Raw genomic sequence first — 18,420 nt, 5'->3', positions numbered from 1 at the left:
GAACAAGCTGAAGTTAGGAGCTCCAGGCTCCTTCCAAATACTGCAGCTGCTGACTTTTAATATTAGGACATTTACCTGTCCAGAGATCCAGCGGTGTCTTCACCCCAGCCGATTTTTCAGGTTGGCTCTTGGGTGCTGACCCCCCCCCCCCTCCATTTCTTGAAAGGGAAACCCTCCGTGAAGCCTCGCAGCTTCAGCTAGCTCACTACTGCACATGTGCAAAGCACTCTGCGCTTTGTGAATCAGGGGAAGGAGGAGGTGTGCCAAACTTCTGGGTGATGCCTGTCAAAACCAGGAACCCTCCCCCAAAGGTGCCAAATTTTGGGGGGGGGGGGGGGAGCCAACAAGCAGAGCCCCGCTTTAAAATGCTGGTTTGCTACTATGCACAGCTGCACCAGATTTGCCCTGTTTTCATTATCCTTTGATGAGAAGTTATTCGACGAGACGTTCTCTGTAGTTTTCTTAGATTTGCTATAACCTGGAAGATCAGTATGGGAGTAAGACTAGAAGGTTCTAAAATGAGCTGCTAAGGTCTTCTAATGCATTAAACTTTTTAGTTGACTAAAAGCATCTAATATATTCTTCTTTATGCAGTTTGGGGTAGCACAGTTAAAGTGGTTGTAAACCTCTAAAATCCAGAATAAACCTGTAAATGAGGTGAAACTTCGCAAAGAGTAACCTATCACATGCAAGAGAGGATTTTTGCTTGCACTTGATTGGATGATGGAAGTCTATAGCTCTCCCTAATTTAATAAGCTCTGGAGCAACTGCACTTGCAATGTTTAGTCTATTTGTATTTAGTAAATCAACCCCTGTGTGTCACCTGAGGCTTGTCACTTCATTGGGCATATGTTGGGGGTTTATAACCACTTCAATACAGGATGAAATGAGGAAGACTGTTTAGTGTGTGCGTTTTTTTTTAAAAAAATTTTATGTATGGCAGGCACTGTCATTATTTGTAGATACATTATATTATACATTATATTCTACATTATTTGTTAAATTATACTACAGATTAGTAAACTGATGGCACTAATGTAGTTAAGAATGTGATGATCTCTGGACTGTTAGATGGATAGGCTTGCCATTGATGTGGTTGACATGCCATGCAACTAAATGTTTCTGAATCATTTTCTTTGTAGGCTCAGGGACGTCAAAGAAAGTGGCAAAGAGGATAGCGGCAGAGAAGTTATTGGCTAAACTACAAAGCATTCCCACTGATAATCTCAATATCTCCTTGGTAAGTATGTCATTAATATGGTAAGCTATACACTGAAAAAAGAGAAAAATCAAAAGGCAACAACCGTTATACCTTGACCAGCAAATCTGTCCTTACAGTATAAAAGTGCCGGCTCTTTGGACTTTTGCTGGAGAGCTGCTTCAACACATCGATATGAAGCTCCACGTCTCTTTTGAATGGGGTGGTTCATGGCAGTGTCTGAACTACTTCTCTATAGACTTGGATGTCGGCTAGTTCAGGATATTATGTCTGTTCTGCCATAACAGCAATTCCACCCTTTCATTAGATTTCATACAAATCAATAACATTTTTAGATTTAAAGTTACATTAAATTATATCCTCCTCCTCAAAATAATCCACTCTAATCTATTTTTACATCTATTCACCATTAAATAATTTCTTGCTATTGTGCAGTTTTGTCTTCATTATAAAATATTGCCCACTTGTTTAAGGTCAAATCGCTTTGCAATAAGTCTGGGTTTATAATTGGTCAATGGCAAATGCAGCTCTGTAATAGTCATGGTAGTATGACAAATATCACTGTGCTAGGAAATGCACTGCTTACAGCAGATTATTTTTTCAGTGCAACTTGTAGACAACACAGCAAAGAGGCTTAGTTTGAAGAAAACCTATTGCTAAGCTTTCTGATAAGGGATGAGTCACTGCTCTGATGACTCAAGCTTAACTAAAGTTAAAAATAAAATGATCAGGTTCAGTATTTTTGGTGGAGGAGACTCTATTTAGTACTTGGGCAGTGCCGCATACTCGGCCTATTCTCAGCATCTGTAAGAAAGATTTCTGCCAAGGTCGCATAATAGACCTGGGAAGAGATGTTGGAAGGAGGACCTACCTTCATTGGAGAAGGGCACTCTAGAGGGTAGGTAAATATGCTAGAATATGCAAGTATGCACATTATATGGACCTGCAGTGGACTTAGTTTTGACTAATGCTGATTTCAGTATAGCTGAAAATGCCATAATTTACATATGAAATGGAGTATACAATGTCATCTATAAAATGAAGCACTACATGCTATGCAATATTTTTATGTTTACCTAAGAATTTTTTTGAAATTGGTTATTTCCCTAAACTACTTTCGGGACAGCACCAGAGTGGCTCCTCCCCACTTGCCAACAGGCAACACACCTCCACCAAACTTTAAAAGGAGGCTTCTTCCCACATGTTGCCAGTTTTTGTTTCCTCCGATGGGGAACACCTAGTGCAGAGTGAGGAGCTCTCAAGGTGCTGTCCTGAGAAGTCAGGCTCCCTGCTCCATCACTTTTCTTTCCATATATCAGAGAGCCAGTTCCTCCCATTTCCACAGGGTGATGGCAGAAGCTGTGCGATGGGCTACTTCTCCCTCATCAGTGCTCGGAGAGAGCTGGGACTGCTCTAGGTGTTGCCGCTTCCAGGCGGTGGACCTTTTTTATATTTTTTTATTTTTATCCGGCCACTTCCCTGAACGCCAACGCCATCTTGGGAGGGCAGTCAGAGGACTCTGCATCTGCTGAAAGTGAGGTACCCCAAAGTGGCGCGCCATCCTAGGAGCAGGCGCATGGCATTTCTCCTGGAAAACGCAGGGGGAGGGGGGAGGAACAGGACTGGTGCCTATATTTCTGGTCCGGTGCAGAGGCGCTAATGGAGTCTGGAACTGGCGTTTTAGCCACATGCAACACACTACAGTACCAGGATGGGTTCTGGGGCTGCAGCAAGTGGCACAGGCACCAGCAAGACCCAGGTAAGGGGCAGATGTGTGTTCTGCTCTAATTTTACTTTGGGTTCTCTCTGCCTTTGTTCCCAAGGGCCCATAAAAGGAGGTTCCCATTCAATGAAGACCCAGCAGAAAAACTCATTGCAGCCTTTTCTCAGATTTCAAGAACTGATCTGGCATATGAGGACATGGAGATTTTAAAGGACCGTATGGATAAAAAGATGGCTCAACAGCGTAAGAGGGCTTGACAATCCATCATGGGCAACTTCAAACCAGCAATGGCGACTACTTTGTGTCTCTAGGAATATGGAATATTGGGTGAATCGGCTTAAAGCACATATAATGGCGGATTCTCCCAAGCAAGAAATTCTCACTTCCTTTACGACTTTGTCAGCAGCTGTAGCTTATGTTTCAGGCACATCAGCAGAATCTATTAGGATGACAACAAAATCCGCATCCCTTACTAACTCAGAAGGGCCCTGTGGTTAAAAACCTGGCTGGGAGATGCGTCATCCAAAAACCAAGCTTTGGTCCCATTCTTGGACTTATTGTTCAGCTCTGATTTGGATTCAGTTCTTGACAGACCTGCAGATAGTGCTTTCCTGTCAAGAAGAAACAGCCAGTTAAATGTTTGTCCTCAAAGGGCTTAGGCACAAAGTATTGTGAATGTTCAAAAGTCCAACTTCAACCTGGCTCTGCAAGTACAATTTCTGGGGTACCAAATAAGTTCAGTGGAGCAAAGAATTATTCTTCCAGAAGAGAAAAAAAGTTTTTGTTGGAAGGAAAAAGTCATGCTTGCCTGCTCTGTGCAGTGGTTTTGCACAGTGCTGCCCGGATCCTCCTCTTCTCAGGTCCCTTGCCGGCTCTTGTCCCCTGTCCCTCCTGTTGAGTGCCCCCACAGCAAGCAGCTTGCTATGGGGGCACACGCATATATATCTATATCATGTGTTGAAATAAACTTTTGACTTTACAACCACTTTAAGGTTGAGGGCATCAACGAGCTGGTTGCTTTAGTACTTACTGCCCAGAACAAGGGGGCACATTATACAAAAAACATGGTTCTACTGGAACATGTTTATCTACTGAGGGTAAGGACCTACTGGAAAACTGTTCTAAGAATTGATGTCTTTTCTGGTCTTCCTATCGACATGCGCACGCTAGCATAGTACCTTACCAACCCAACTCTCTTACCCCCCCCCCCCTTTTTTATTTTATTTTTATTTTTTTTCTTCTTCTTCCCCCACTTCCTTTCCTGTGCTCTTCAGATTTTTATCTATGAAATTGGGTGTTTGACTTGGAACATATTGTGGCTGGTATCTGGCTGTATTGTCTGATTTACTGCCTCAGTCATTAGGGGTGTTCTCAACCCAATGTCCCCTGCGGCTAATGGCCAGTACTTGGGGGGGGGGTGTATTCTGCCTATCCCTAAGCTTACTATTTGCACCGGTTGGACCTCTGCACATTTGACAAACTTCTCTTACTGGAATTATGTAGTTTTGTACTCTTGCACTCTGGATTCTGTCTATATGCCCTGTACGCGCTTATTGTATAAATGTCTCAAAAAAATAAAGTTGCTGTTTTCGTCTTGCACTGCTTTGTTGGATACTTTATTTAAAGAAATGGCAGAAAATACTGGCGTTTAATGTTGAATGTTTTGATCGTTACAGAAAAAGGGGATTGTGAATAACACTGGTTGTACCTGGGACAACCTGAAAAATTCATCTGGAGAGAAAATAAACCTGCTGAAAAGAAGCCCACTAAGTATTCCCAACACAGATTATGTGACCATGTTGACAGAGGTGGCAGAAGAGCAAGACATCCGTGTATCCTACTTGGATATTGGTAAGTGTTTTTTGATATATTATGTATGAATGTCACTCACCTTAAGGTTAGATTCACCTTTTGGAATATGTAACATGTTCCACCCATATTTGGGGTGTAACATGTTTCAGCTCCTGCCCCTCCCTGTGACGGTGGGGGGGGGGGGGGGTTCTTTTTCCCGGAACTCACTGTCACAATTTAAAAACAGAACGGCCGGACGGGGCTCCGTCCACACGCCCTCGTTATTCAGAGTTCTGTGAACGAATTGACACCATCTACCATCACCTTTGCTGCCAACAGCTTGTAGTTCTCAATGAACTGCAAGGGTGCTGGTGAGCGTCCTTGCCGGTTTGATCATGCCTGTACGAGGTGTGGGCAGACAGCTGTAGTAGGTGTCTGCAGGAGCCTGGCATCGCTGATAGCGGGAGCAATGCCTTACAGGCTGTAGAGTGAAAAAATAAAATGCACTTTTTGCAGAGAAAAAATTGTGTGTGTTCTTACAAAAAAAGATGAAATTGGCCTTTAATGAAAAGCAGCATTTGGATTAGATCCAAGTTCAAAAAGTACATTTACAGGTAAACCATTTTCTTGTGAATGTTTGATGTCCGTTTTTACTGTTCTGGTTCTAAATCACGTTTTCTGGTTGCAAGCAGTTTTGTATATTCTGTCATATGTTGTAGTGTTGGATTCCCTTAATTAAATTCTAGCAACCTGATCTGTGTAGTGCTCCCTTTCTTCCACAGCTTCCTACATTGTTATTGCTTAGAGTAAACCTGTCAAATATTTAAACAGAAGGTCCTGTTAGTCTGAAAACAGTCTTCAGTGTGCCTTAATGCAGCTAGTTTCACTGTTACTAGGGTGCCTGAATTTCAGGACTAATTGCCATCAACAGTCATTCCCTAGTTCAGTGGCAGGGCCCTCTATTTGCCATTGAGGTAGGATAGTAGTTATCAGGGCTTGGCTGTCAAGTCTGAGAAGTAAGGTCTTTGGTATTAACATTTTTGAGGGTTTACTGAGGAGAATTTTTCTTTATCGTACATCAGGGGACACAGAGCCACAGTAATAATTGTATGGGATATATGGCACCTTCAGGTGATGGACACTGGCACACCCTAAACGGGAAGTTAAATTCCCCATATAACCCCTCCCCCCTAGTGTGTGTGTGTGTGTGTGTGTGTGTGTGTGTGGTTTGTTTTTTCACCAGTGTCTTAGGTGTTGGTCACGAGTAAAAAGCTGTGCTGAGCTCCGCTGGAATATTCCTTACTGGGGCAAGCCATGCAACCGGATCCATTCAAAGTGTCTTTTCCAGGCCGATTTGAATGGTACCCAGGCCTCCTCTCTGAAGAAACAAGGTTTTACCTGTAATGTACTTCTTTTTAGAGAGCGGGATCCAGTATTTGGGGTGTTTGTTTTCTTTCTTTTTTTCCCCCAACCATATTCCTGGCGGGGTGATTTTTTTTTATAGGCCCAGGGCAGTGGATCCCCGATTTAAAAAGGGGGCTGCAATCCCTGAAGGTTTTCTAATGTAGCCCACTGAGAGGTGAAATTGGGTTGCAGCTGGGTAAGGTAAGATTCATAAAGAATTTTTCTAATTTTTGTGAGTCTTCTCCTTTAACCACTTCCACCCGGCCACTGCATATGTACGGCCGGGTGGGCGCTCTCTCCTGACTGGATGTTCAGGAATGTCCCTCAGAAGGAGGGGGATCACGTGGACCCGCGCAACAGCGTGATCCCGATACGCCGTGTCCAGGTGACAAGCGCATCTCAGATCGGCAGGAGGGCTCTGTGATTGGCCCTCCTGATCACATGATGGCCACGTCCAATCACAGCCGTCATGTGAAGTAAACGGAGAGCCGGTTTCTAGGCAATCGGCTCTCCTCACACATTATTTATCGAGGAGAGCGGATCACTGCAGCCAGCTGGTGATCAGTGTGTGAGCTGTTTTTTACAGCTTTTTACACACTGATCACCAACATGGTAACACACCGTGTAAAACACGTCCCCAAAACACATGTCCCCACATATGTCTCAGTAAAATCACATGTCCCAATGATTATCTGCACACGTCTGATCACCTGAGCACATATGTACATGATTTGCGTGCATCTGTCTATGATCACATGAACCAATTGTACGCTTAACAGGATTTTTTTATTTTTTTTAACCAAAGGCATGTAGCGGAATACGTTTTTGGCTTAAATTTATGACAAAAATCGATTTTTATTGGATTTTTTTTTAAAGTAGACTAAAGAGATTTTTTTTTTTCGCTTGTATTGCAAAAAAAAAAAGTGAATAAATGGCACCAAAAAAAGCTCTATTTGTGCGAACAAAAATCATAAAAATTTCATTTGGGTACATCATAGCATGATCGTGCAATTGTTGAAAATGCGAGAGCGCTGAAAGCTTAATGGCAGCGGCAGTTACTGGACTATTGCTCAGCAGTGGGTGCATTTTTTTTTTTTTGTACCTCTGCGTTTTATGCTCAGCACTATGACCAGAGGAGGTGGTTCTAATGCCGCAAAAACAAAGGACACGAAAGGCTTGCCCTTGGGTCCTAAGGACCCTCCCTCTGCAACACCATCCTGTTCTAAGGAGGCTGGTCAGAGGGAGCCATCAGGGGCTGCAATTTGCTTCTGACACCTCAGCCCATGTCTATATAACTGATCAGGTTTTCTCCTCAGCTATGAGTTGTTTAGAGGAAAGATTAGTGGCTATAATCGCATCTTCAGAGTGGAAGAAAACGCATTAAGTCCCCTTCTACCACCTAGGGTCCTCAAGCGGAGGCATTTTGGGAGGGGGAAGATGAATCTCCCTTGGGTTCATGAAAGGCTGATGATTCCTCTTCTGTGGGATCAAGTGGGGAAGGACCTTCTTCAGCTTAACATGCTGAGAAGTGCTGGTGCATGCTTTTGGTCTGTTCCACATTTAAGTTACCCTTAACGGAGCCAAAGAGCCCACTTCCTGTTTGGTTCACTAAAGCCTCTGAAAGTCTTGCGTGCCTTTCCTGTCCATTTTTTACTAAAAAAGCTTCTGTATTCGGAGTTAGATCACCCAAAAATTTTTTTCAACACTTTATCCTATGGCGGAAAAAAATTAATAAGATCGGAGTATACCAGCAATTGATGCTGTGATATGCTCTATGAATAGACGTTTGACTTGTCTGGTTGACAATGCACAAATACTTAGGGATCCAACTGATAAAAAAAAAATTGGCATTCCTGTTAAACATTTTCTCCTTGGCAGGTTCAGTGATTCAATCTGCGGTAGCGGCAATTGGGGTATGTCAGTCCTTGAGAGACCATTTGAAACGGGTACTTAAGGTGTTTCCTAAACAGCAGGCCCAGGAATTGGCTGAGCTGCCAGCAGCTTTGTTTTACAATTGACGTAATCAGACATTCTGTTCTTCAAACCTCTTGCCTTGCGATTGGGTTGGTACATATGTGTAGAATCTTATGGTTGAAAAAGTTGGTTAGCTGAAGTGCCATGCAAAAAGCTCCTGGCTGGTTTTCCTTCCATGGTGAAAAGCTGTTTTGGGAGGCTTTGGACAAATGTATCCAAAAAAATATCAAGTGGGAAAAGTACCCTTTTGCCAGTTAAGAGTAAACATCCCTCATTTAAACGGGCTCTTTTTCCAGTGCCAGAGACATCAACCTCCAAGCAGTCACAACGGCCGCCACTATCTGGTTCAAGAGGTAAACCTCAGGGTCCACCCCAGGGACAAAAGTCCTGGGGAAGGAAACCCACAAGACAGAACACTAAAGCCCCTTTATGAAGAGGTGCCCCAAGTGGGGAGGAAGACTTCTGCAGTTCTCAAAGGTCTGGCAGGAAGAATTTTGGGACAGATGGGTGGTCGCCACAATAGAGTTAGTTACAAACTAGAGTTCGGAGAATTCCTGTCTCCTCGTTTCCTCACAAATGTCCCCAAAGATCCAGAGAGTCTTTCTATTATTAGACCAACTTTTGTCACAAGTGATCACGGTGGTCCCCGTGGATAAGCAGGTGCCAGGGTTTTATTCAAACCTTTTCACAGTACCCAAAACTAAATGAGGATGTCAGACCTGTTCTAGATCTCAAAGATCTAAACCGGTTCCTGAAGATTCGCTCTCTTCAAATGGAATCAATCCAAACGGTAGTCTCCATCCTACAAGGGGGAGAGCTTCTGGCATCAATCGACATCAAGGATGCTTGCCTGCATTTACCGAAACATTCCCCCCGCTCACCAGAAGTATCTGCGTTTCATAGTAGAAAAACTTCAGTTTCAATTTGTAGCCTTGCCTTTCAGTCCAGCTACTGCACCTCGGTTGTCTACAAAACTTCTGGCCAGATTAAGGAATCCAGGTATAACATACCTGGACAACCTGCTAATAGACTGTGGTGACCACTCTTTGGTCCAAGTGGACTACAGACTGGTCTATTACCTGAAATACCTAGGTTGGGGCATCAACCTAGAGAAATCTTCAAAGAGGAGTAGAGTACTTGGGTCTGGTCATAGATACAGCCCAGAAGGTGTTTTTACCCCAGGCAAAGATCAGCGCCATAAAGGAGCTGGTCCAGCGGGTCGGGGCGAAGAAGGGTCCTTCTGTTCGCCTTTTTGTATGAAGTTGTTGGAAGATGGTGGCTTCATTCAAAGCAGTTCCCTATGCTCAGTTTCATTCGAGACTGCTGCAAAACTGTATCTTATCGGCCTGGAACAAGATTCAGGCACTAGATTTTCCACTAAAAAATGCGTCGGAGCCTCAGTTGGTGGAGGGTATCCAAGAAACTGCAGAAGGAGAAATCCTCCTTACCAGGCAGTCCTGGAAGAAGCATCTGTCCAAGGGAAATGGTCCAGAACCGAAAGGACCTTGCCCATCAACATTCTAGAAATTTGGGCAGCGCATCTAACCCTAAGGGACTGGACATTCAGGCTGCAGAATTCTCCTGTCAGGATTCATTCCAACAATGCCACAGCAGTGGCTTATATCGATCACCAGGGGGGCACCAGAAGTCAGGCAGCCCAGGGGAGAGGTAAACCATACCCTAACCTGGGCAGAAAATGTGCTGTGCATATCGGCAATCTTCATTCCAGTGGTAGAGAACTGGCAGGCAGACTAAATCACCAGCAGTTGTTCCAGAGGGAATGGTCCCTTCACCCCAATGTCTTCCTGGCTATATGCCAAATATGGGGTATCCCAGATGTAGATCTGTTTACGTCCAGGTTCAACAGTCGACAACTTTATCAAGAACAAGGGATCAACTTGCATGTGGAACGGATGCATTGATGACCCCTATTCTGCTGCTACCTCGACTTCTTCGCAGCATCAGAAAGAAAGTCGGTAGTTCTTGTGGCCCAGAAGATCTTGGTATTCATAAATAGGTAAGATGGCCCCTACCACCACGTCCAGACCATGTTATCGCAGGGACCAGTGTTCCATCCTACTTTACAAATGCTAAATTTGAAGTTTTGGCTATTGAAACCTACATTCTAAAGAATCGTGGCCTTTCAGGCTCGGTGATACCTACCTTGATTATGCAAGGAAGAGAGCTTCCAGAGTCCTTTATTAGGGTCTGGAAGGCATGTTTTTTGGTGTGACTTCAGGGTTTGGCATCCTAGGAAGTATGTCATATGTAGAATGCCTGTGTTTCTGCAAATGGGGCTAGATATGAAACTGGCCTTGAGTACTCATCAAGGGCCAGGTCTCGGGCCTTATCAGTATTGTTTCAGCGTCCGCTTGCTTCATTCTTCGATCGGAAGCATTATACATGGGGTAACGCAGCTTAATCCACCGGTTAGGGCACCCCTGAATCCTTGGGGCTTGAATTTAGTTCTGTCGGCATTACAGAAACAGCCTTCTGAGCCAATACAACATTCAATGGGCCTTTTGACAAGTAGCTTTTCTGGTAGCCATTTCTTCTGCAAGAAGGGTATCTGAGTTGGCGGCTCTTTCTTGTAAAGTGCCATATTGTTCACAAGGACAGATTAGTATTGCATCCTCATCCTAGCTTTCCACCAAAGGAGGTGGTTTCAGGTTTTCACCTAAATGAGGATATTGTTTTACTTTTATTTTTTCCAAAACCCTGTTATAAGGAAGAAAGCCACTACACTCTTTGGATGTAGTGAGAGCAGATGTTTTGTTCATGTTGCCTGAAGGTCCTAGGAAAGAACAGGCAGCATCAAAATCCACTATTGCCCAAATGGATTTGGCAATTATTCAAGCTTATGGCTTGAAGGTTCCACCTTTCAGGTCAAAGCACACTCCATCAGGGCTGTTGGTGCTTTATGGGCAGTGCATCACCAGCCTCCAGGGCTCAAATCTGCAAGGCCGCAACCTGGTCTTAAGTCCATACATTCACCAGATTTTATCGCCTTTTGGATGCAGTGTGCTGCAGGCAGCAGTATAGGTCCTCGGGTCTGATTGCACCCTACTTTGGTTTGTGACCCCTCCCCTCGGAATGCATTGCTTTGGGACGTCCCGGCATGTACGATACAGAAAATGGGCTTTTTGTAACGGTAAAATCCTTTTCTTGGAGTACATCACGGGACACAGGTCCCTCCCCTCTTTCTGGTTTTGCATGTATTTCTTTGCTACAAAACTGAGGTACTCCTGGTAAAGGTTATATGGGGAATTGAACTTCCTGTTTAGGGTATGCCAGTCAGTGTCAGTCACCTGAAGGTGCCATATAACCCATACAGTTATTACTGTGGCTCTGTCCTGTGATGTACGCAACGAAAAATTTTACAGGTAAGCTGTTATAAAAATCATATTTTTCAGTTTGTAAACCTAATAAAGGCATATTGTAGCTGCTTTTAGGAAAAGCCTAACCTTTTGAAATACTTTGTGGACTTCATGCTTATCTTTGAATTGGCAGACTGTCATTAGATTTTTCTTTTAGGTACTGTTGCAAGTAGAAATGCACTTGACAGTAATACCTCAATTTTAATGCCCAGATGGGGAGAACAAAAATCTGCTGTGCAGTGGTTTTGCACAGAGCTGCCCAGATCCTCTTCTCGGGTCACTCTTTGGTGCTTCTGGCCTCTCCCTCCTGTTGAGTTCCCCCACAGCAAGCACCCGCCCATCCCCCTTTCTCTCCTTATTGGTTGACTGACTTTGACAGTTGTCGGAGCTAATGACTGTTTCAGCCAATGAGGGAGTCATGGGCAGCTGAGAGACTAATGCAAAATCGCTGTATCTAGATTGATTTCCAGTGAGAATTGGGGGGGGGGGGGGGCGGCGGCTGCTGTGCACAAGGCTTTTTACGTTGATGCATAAAATGCATTAAGATAAAAAGCCTTCTGCCTTCTTCAATCGCTTTAACCATTTCAGCCCCCTTAATGACCAGACCATTTCTTGCAATATGGCACTGCGTCGCTTTAACTGACAATTGCACGGCCGTGCAAAACTGTACCCAAACAAAATCGCTGCCCCCCCCCCAAATAGAGCTATTTTGGTATTCACCTCCTATTTTCTATAAAAAAGCAAAAATTTTGAAAACAGTATTTTTGACTTTTTTGCTATATCCACCAAAAAAATCTAAAAACACATTTTCTTCAGCTTAGGTCGATATGTGTTCTTCATATATTTGGTAAAAAAAAAATTGCATGTAAAAAGCGTATATTGATTGGTTTGCCAAGTTTTATAGTTTTTATTTTTGTGTGGGACCATTGACCTTATATACAGTAATTAGTGGCTATCGTTAGCCGATTGCTGTATAAATGTCACTGGCCGGGAAGGGGGAGGGAGGACTGCCTGAAGGAGACATATCGCTGTTTATACTTGGTATGAACAATAGCGGTGTCTCCTCACGCCTGACAGAACGGAGATCTGTCTGTTTTACATTGATAGATCTCCATTCTGTGTCTCTCAGGAGTGATCGCAAGTGCCCAGCGAACATCGTGGCCACCAGGAGGACCGGAGGGATGTTGTGACACCACTTTTTTATCTATTGCTTATAAAGGTAAGAGATTTGGGCTGTCTTTGACACAAGATCTCTCCATAAAGAGGTCCTGTCATCCATCTTTCTATTACAAGGGCTGTTTACATTCCTTGTAATAGGATTAAAAGTGATCATAAAAAAAAAATTGAAGGGACCGGTTTAAAAAAAAAAAAAAAAAAAAAAAAAATTTGATCACTTTTAATCCTATTGCAAGGAATGTAAACATCCCTTGTAATAGAAAGATGGATGACAGGGCCTCTTTATGGAGAGATCTTGTGTCAAAGACAGCCCAAATCTCTTACCGTTTATAAGCAATAGATAAAAAATATAAACAAAAACACAATTTGTTTACTACCAATCTAGACTAGAAGTGGTGTCACAACATCCCTCCCGTCCTGTTGTTTTTTTTTTTTTTTTTTTTTTTTTAGAGCCCCCATCTTTGTGCTGGGTCAGTCATGCACGCATATATAAATGGTATTTGCACCACACGTGAGAGGTCGCCACGAACATTACAGCGAAAGCAATAATTCTAGCACTAGACCTCCTCTGTAACTCTAAACGGGTAACCTTTAAAAATATTTAAAGCCTCGCCTATGGAGATTCTTAATTTTTTGATTACTTTTCACGAGCCTGTGCAATTTTAAAGCATGACAGGTTGGGCGTATATATAATTTGGCGTAACCTCTTCCATATTTTACAAAACAATTGGGGTATGGTGTGTGGTGTTTTCCAAAAACAATTGCATTTGAAAAACCTCATGCACGAAAACAGTGCAACGTAAAAACAATTACCATTTTATTCCCTGTATGCATTTAAACTTGTGCCAGAAAAGGCCTGGTCTTCAAGTGAGTAACTTGTATTGTTCATTTGTTTCTTTATTTATTTTTTCAGAGGAACTTAGCGTCAATGGACAGTTCCAGTGTCTTGCAGAGCTCTCCACCAGTCCAGTCACTGTATGCCATGGAACAGGTCTTTCTTGTGGCAACGCTCACAATGATGCTGCGCATAATGCTTTACAATATCTCAAAATCATGGCTGGAAGAAAATGAAAGATTAACCTAATTGCGTCTTTTACCTCCCATAATAAATTTTAAACAAACATGGCTGTACCAAAAGTTAAAGGTACCTTATGTGGACATGTTATGTTAGTGTATGGATAAATTTAATCCCGAGTATTAAATGTCACATTATGCTTTTCAGCTCCCAAGAACCCAAATGGGGTCTGAATTCTTGATTGTTTTTAAAATGTATTTAAATTGCAAAAAACTTGCATACTTTATTTGAGAACACATCTGGTAGACAGATTATTTAAAGAACCTGTCCACTCTAAACTGTTAACTTTTTTTTTTTTTAAATAAACATTTTCAGTATTTGTTGTAGATTTGGCTTTTGCATTTCATCTACCATGTGTATTTTCCGATCATCTGCCTTTTTATTCAGAAGGTTTTTAGCTGTGCCGGATCTGCCATTGGGGGAAAAAATTACTCTTTTCTGAATCTGATCATGCAGTTATTACCAATTTGAAATTGTTACATTTGCTGCCTATATAGCTTTGGTTATACTGGGCTTGGCTGATGTAGCATTTCAAATTTTATTGCACTTGGTTGAAAAGAACTTACTTTCTTGAAAATAAGTATCTATGGGGTCCATTTTCACTTAGGCCCCTTTCACACCGGGGCGTTTTCCGGCACTACAGCGCTAAAAATAGCACCTGAAAAAAGGCCCCTTTCACTCCAGTGTGAAATCCGGAGGGCTTTCACACTGGAGCAGTGCGCTAGCAGGATGGTGAAAAGTCCTGCTAGCAGCATCTTTGGAGAAGTGTGTTCACCGCTCCTACCAATTGAAATCAATGGGGCAGTGTGGCTATACCGTTGGTTTTAACCCTTTTTCGGCTGCTAGCGTGGCTGAATACCGCTGCTAAAACTGCGCTAAAAATAGCGCCACTTTGCCGACGCCGCTCCTCCTGTGTGAAAGGGGCCTTAAAGTGGAAATAAACCCATTTGATTTAGCGCTTTCCGTGCCATGGAATTATAATGGTTAGTTGCTTTGTGCGCTCAACCAAACTGCCAAACCATCAAATTGCTTGTGTCATAATTGATCACGTGTGGCACCATGGCAACTGTAGATCAGAGGCTAAGATGGCAGCTTCCTTAGCTGTAAAGGATAGGAGGGTTTAGTTATGCTTTACCCTTTCACTGGCAGGTCCATACAACAGCAGGGGGTTGGCATCGTGTGTGTGTGTGTGTGTGTGTGTAAATCTGACAAGCTGACTTCAGGTAAAATGGTCTAGTGACTGAATTGTTTTCATATATCTTCACCCCCCCCCCCCCCCCCCCCAGGGTGTGTGTGTTGTGTGTGTGTTTTTTTTTTTTTTTTTCCCTCTTACATTTTGCATTCACCAGACCTTTATATCGTTTGACATAAATTGGAACTATATCACTATTCTATAGGGTGCCGCCTGCTTTCAGAAAATATATAATATTTTGTGAGTTTATCAATCTTCAGGCCTAAAATAATTTTATAAACATGTGCACTGAAAACAAACTGCTCTGGCAGCAGAAAGGTAAAAGCAGAACTACACACTCCTATCTGTTACAGCTATGGAAGTTGCCATTTTAGCTTCTGTTTGATCTGCAGCTGCTCTGCCTTGCAGTATGAATTCACCTTTCGGGGTTGTCAGCGTGCTTATGTCGGCTCTCAAACAAACTTTCAAGCCTTTAAATGACTGGTAAAATGGCTGATCATCCCACAATGCACAAGCACATAGCCCTCATCCTAGTGTATTGGCTTTCTGAATTGTCTAGTGTCTCCTGACTTCTAAGTGTGCATACTGGTGTCTAAAGTGTATGTGATCCATAATCCTATTCAGTTTTGCCTTATGCCTCACTGTATACAAGCTTTTTCAGCAAATTGCATTTTGTGAATCCATTGTGAAGTTTCTCACCTGTAAATCCAGTAATGGCATTTCCTCTACCTCTCAGAAAAAAACTGCAGTTCTGTCCACCTGCCATATGAGCTACTTCATTTGGCTGTTGGACTGCTCATCTGATAGACCTCATGAACAGCCCACAAACTATATACAGTGAGGCACCGTGACATTCTGAAAAATATTTGGTCTTAAATACCACTTTTTTAGTGGTAACCTTGGTTTTGGAGATCGGTTTGATACTTGTATACACTTTGGAATAATTGGATAATATGTGGACTTATCATTGGTGCGCTCATACACATGCACGCCAGTGATTACTAGCAGATCTGTGCCCACCAAAGTGCATAAAGTTGCTTACAGACCTGAACATCTATACTGATGCTGCTGTGTACCACGGAGGTCAGTAAGAACTGTGTGCATGAATGCTGGGTACTAAAAATGATCTCGCCTGAATGCTCAGTTAATGTCTAGTATTGGCATTATTTACAGCTTCTGATTTTATTCTTTAATTGGTGTAGCTGCTGACTCTTAAACACTCACCCTGTACCAGGATCCAGTGATGTGGTTGCCCGAACCATTGCTTCTCTCCCTCTCCTCTCCCTGGCATTTCAACTGTGGGCAGTTGACATCTCGCATCCAGCTGTGACATCTTGCGGCTTCACAGCTGGATGCCGAGTTGAGCTGCACCTACAGAATGGTCTAGCAGTCTTCTGGGACATGCCACTATGGGAGCTGCCACTTTAATAGTGGCAGCTCCCATAGTTCTGGTTTCTATTTATCTTGACATCCATAAGCAGTTTAGGAGCTTGGTTGGGGCATGTGAAGTTGTCCTGTAACGTTTTAATTTATTGGCTACCTGGATCCTGTGATTTACCTAGCCTTGCTCTAAGATCAGCTTGCCTAACATGTTGCAATGTATACAATTTGAAAGTAGCATTGGGTTTCATGTTTTCAGAAAATGAAACAATAGGATTCTCCATCCCACACAAAATGTAAGCGGGTAACTATGGAGCAGGAAGGTTGGCAATGACTTATGTTTGGCTTGGCAATTATCAGAAAAAGTGGTCAAAAATGAACTGTCTGCAGGCACTGTGTAAAGGTATTGTACTTTTGCTGCTGGTAAGACTTCTCTTGCCTCTAAGTTTACTGGCCACAGCTGAACTGCCCTGTGCATTTGGCTAACCTGTGCTTAATAAAGTCATCTTAAAAACGCATGGCAAATTTATCATTACTTATCTATGAACTTGTGTTGGGCAGTTACAGCCATTTCTATAATTGAAAACCATGTTCTCTTGAGTGGACATCTTTTAATAGCATGTACTAGCAATTAAACTGTGTTTTGAATGGTGGCCTTTTTAAAAATAAATAAATTAAAAAATAAAATACACTTTAAATAAACCTGAATGTGCATAGTGTTCTTTCTGGGAAAGCCAGAACTTGTCTGTGTTTAGGATGTCAAGTGGTGGCTACAGTTGGGGGGCCTGTTTGCTTCATGTGGATTGTTGAAATCCATACAACTCCGTGGGATGCAAAACCTGATTGATTCAGTACAGGAACGGATTACTGCAGAACAGAAGCACCTGTCAATGAAGTCTGAGGCTGCATTTACACCTGAGCAGAGTGACTTTCAGGTGTTTTTTTATTTGAGTTTTCCCCATTCATCTTTCAGGACCGCACCATAGACCGGGAATTACCTGTTTGAAACTGCAGTTTGGCGCGCCTCAACTTCCCTTGGGGAAGGAGGAAGTCTGAGGGGGGCATGCTGTGTGAAGTGCACCAGGTCCCTCCTGCTGTATAGGCAGCCAGCGTGTGACACTTTATGGCTGGGCCGGATGACTGGCAATATCAGTTCTGGTGGGGGTGGGCACTTCTGACAATCCCACGTCTTTTGGTTCCAGATGTGGGACAGAAAATGGGCCGAGCGTTCAGCTGGTGTGGCCTTGTCCTCTTACTGTAGAGTCAGCTGTCAGGTGCATGATCGACCACCATCCTCAGGAGATGAGGTCTCATGAACTGCTCTAGGAGATAATAGCACCAGCCATGCTAAGGTAAGTGGGAACCCTGGGGTGGTGTTCCTCACCTAATCTCGATAGTTCCACTGGTGTTTCCCCCTCCTTGGTGTTTGGGGGAGGGGAGTGCCTGGGACCCTGGTGGTTGGTTGGTCCTGGGGCGGTCCTCTGCGCTGGTGGGATTTGGTATTTATGGCAGCTCCCCCCCCCCATCACTGTTCCAAATACGCAATGGCTGAATAAAGCATAGATGTGAACGTGTCCCATAGGAAACCATGTAAATGAACCGTTGTGTGTGTCTAATCAACTGGGTCTGAGACGTTTAGTAACATTACTGTTTAACAGTGAAAAATATTTACAGTAGTGATTTGCTCTTTTTACTATAAAGGGCTCGTCTTAGTTTTTTTCCTAACCCCATTATGTTACTGGCTGATCAATTAATTTCATAATCGATTAGTTTCAGCCCTACTCCAGTTTGCTAAAGTTTTTTTTTTTTTTTTTTTTTTTTTTTTTTAAAGCTCTTTTGTTTTTGAGTGACAGAATGCTCAGATGTTTACAGGGGATTAGGCTTGTTTTTTGAAGCTTCAAGCAGAAAATCGCTCACCGGTGAAAGGGGCCTAAAGCATCTAAAACTGATGGCACCAGCCAAAGACTAAAGCAAGTGGACACAGGCCATTAGTGTGTTTTTATACGTTTTTGGATGCATTTCAAACCAGTAGATGTTCAATAAACATGGAGTCATAATTTATGTGGTAATACAAAGTTTTTTTGTTTAGTGTATGTGTACACTGCAGAT

At 43.0% G+C, this 18,420-nt stretch overlaps 1 protein-coding gene across 2 annotated transcripts in view; it reads left to right on the top strand.

Moving 5' to 3' along the window:
• PRKRA (protein activator of interferon induced protein kinase EIF2AK2) overlaps positions 1-17,013 on the top strand; it is a 33,455-nt gene extending 16,442 nt beyond the window's left edge. For both annotated transcript variants that reach the window (XM_077448101.1, XM_077448102.1), the window contains 3 exons: positions 1,143-1,240; positions 4,619-4,793; positions 13,578-17,013. In XM_077448101.1, coding sequence (XP_077304227.1) covers positions 1,143-1,240; positions 4,619-4,793; positions 13,578-13,735 — 431 coding nt within the window. In that variant the 3' untranslated portion in view covers positions 13,736-17,013. The remainder of the gene's footprint in view (positions 1-1,142; positions 1,241-4,618; positions 4,794-13,577) is intronic.
• Positions 17,014-18,420: the final 1,407 nt, after the last annotated feature.

Source organism: Lithobates pipiens, unplaced genomic scaffold, assembly GCF_037356315.1.
Source record: "Lithobates pipiens isolate NorthernLeopardFrog02 unplaced genomic scaffold, aLitPip1_a1.2 Scaffold_22, whole genome shotgun sequence".
Taxonomy (NCBI): Eukaryota; Metazoa; Chordata; class Amphibia; order Anura; family Ranidae; genus Lithobates; species Lithobates pipiens.
This window is presented reverse-complemented; position numbering and strand designations above follow the sequence as displayed.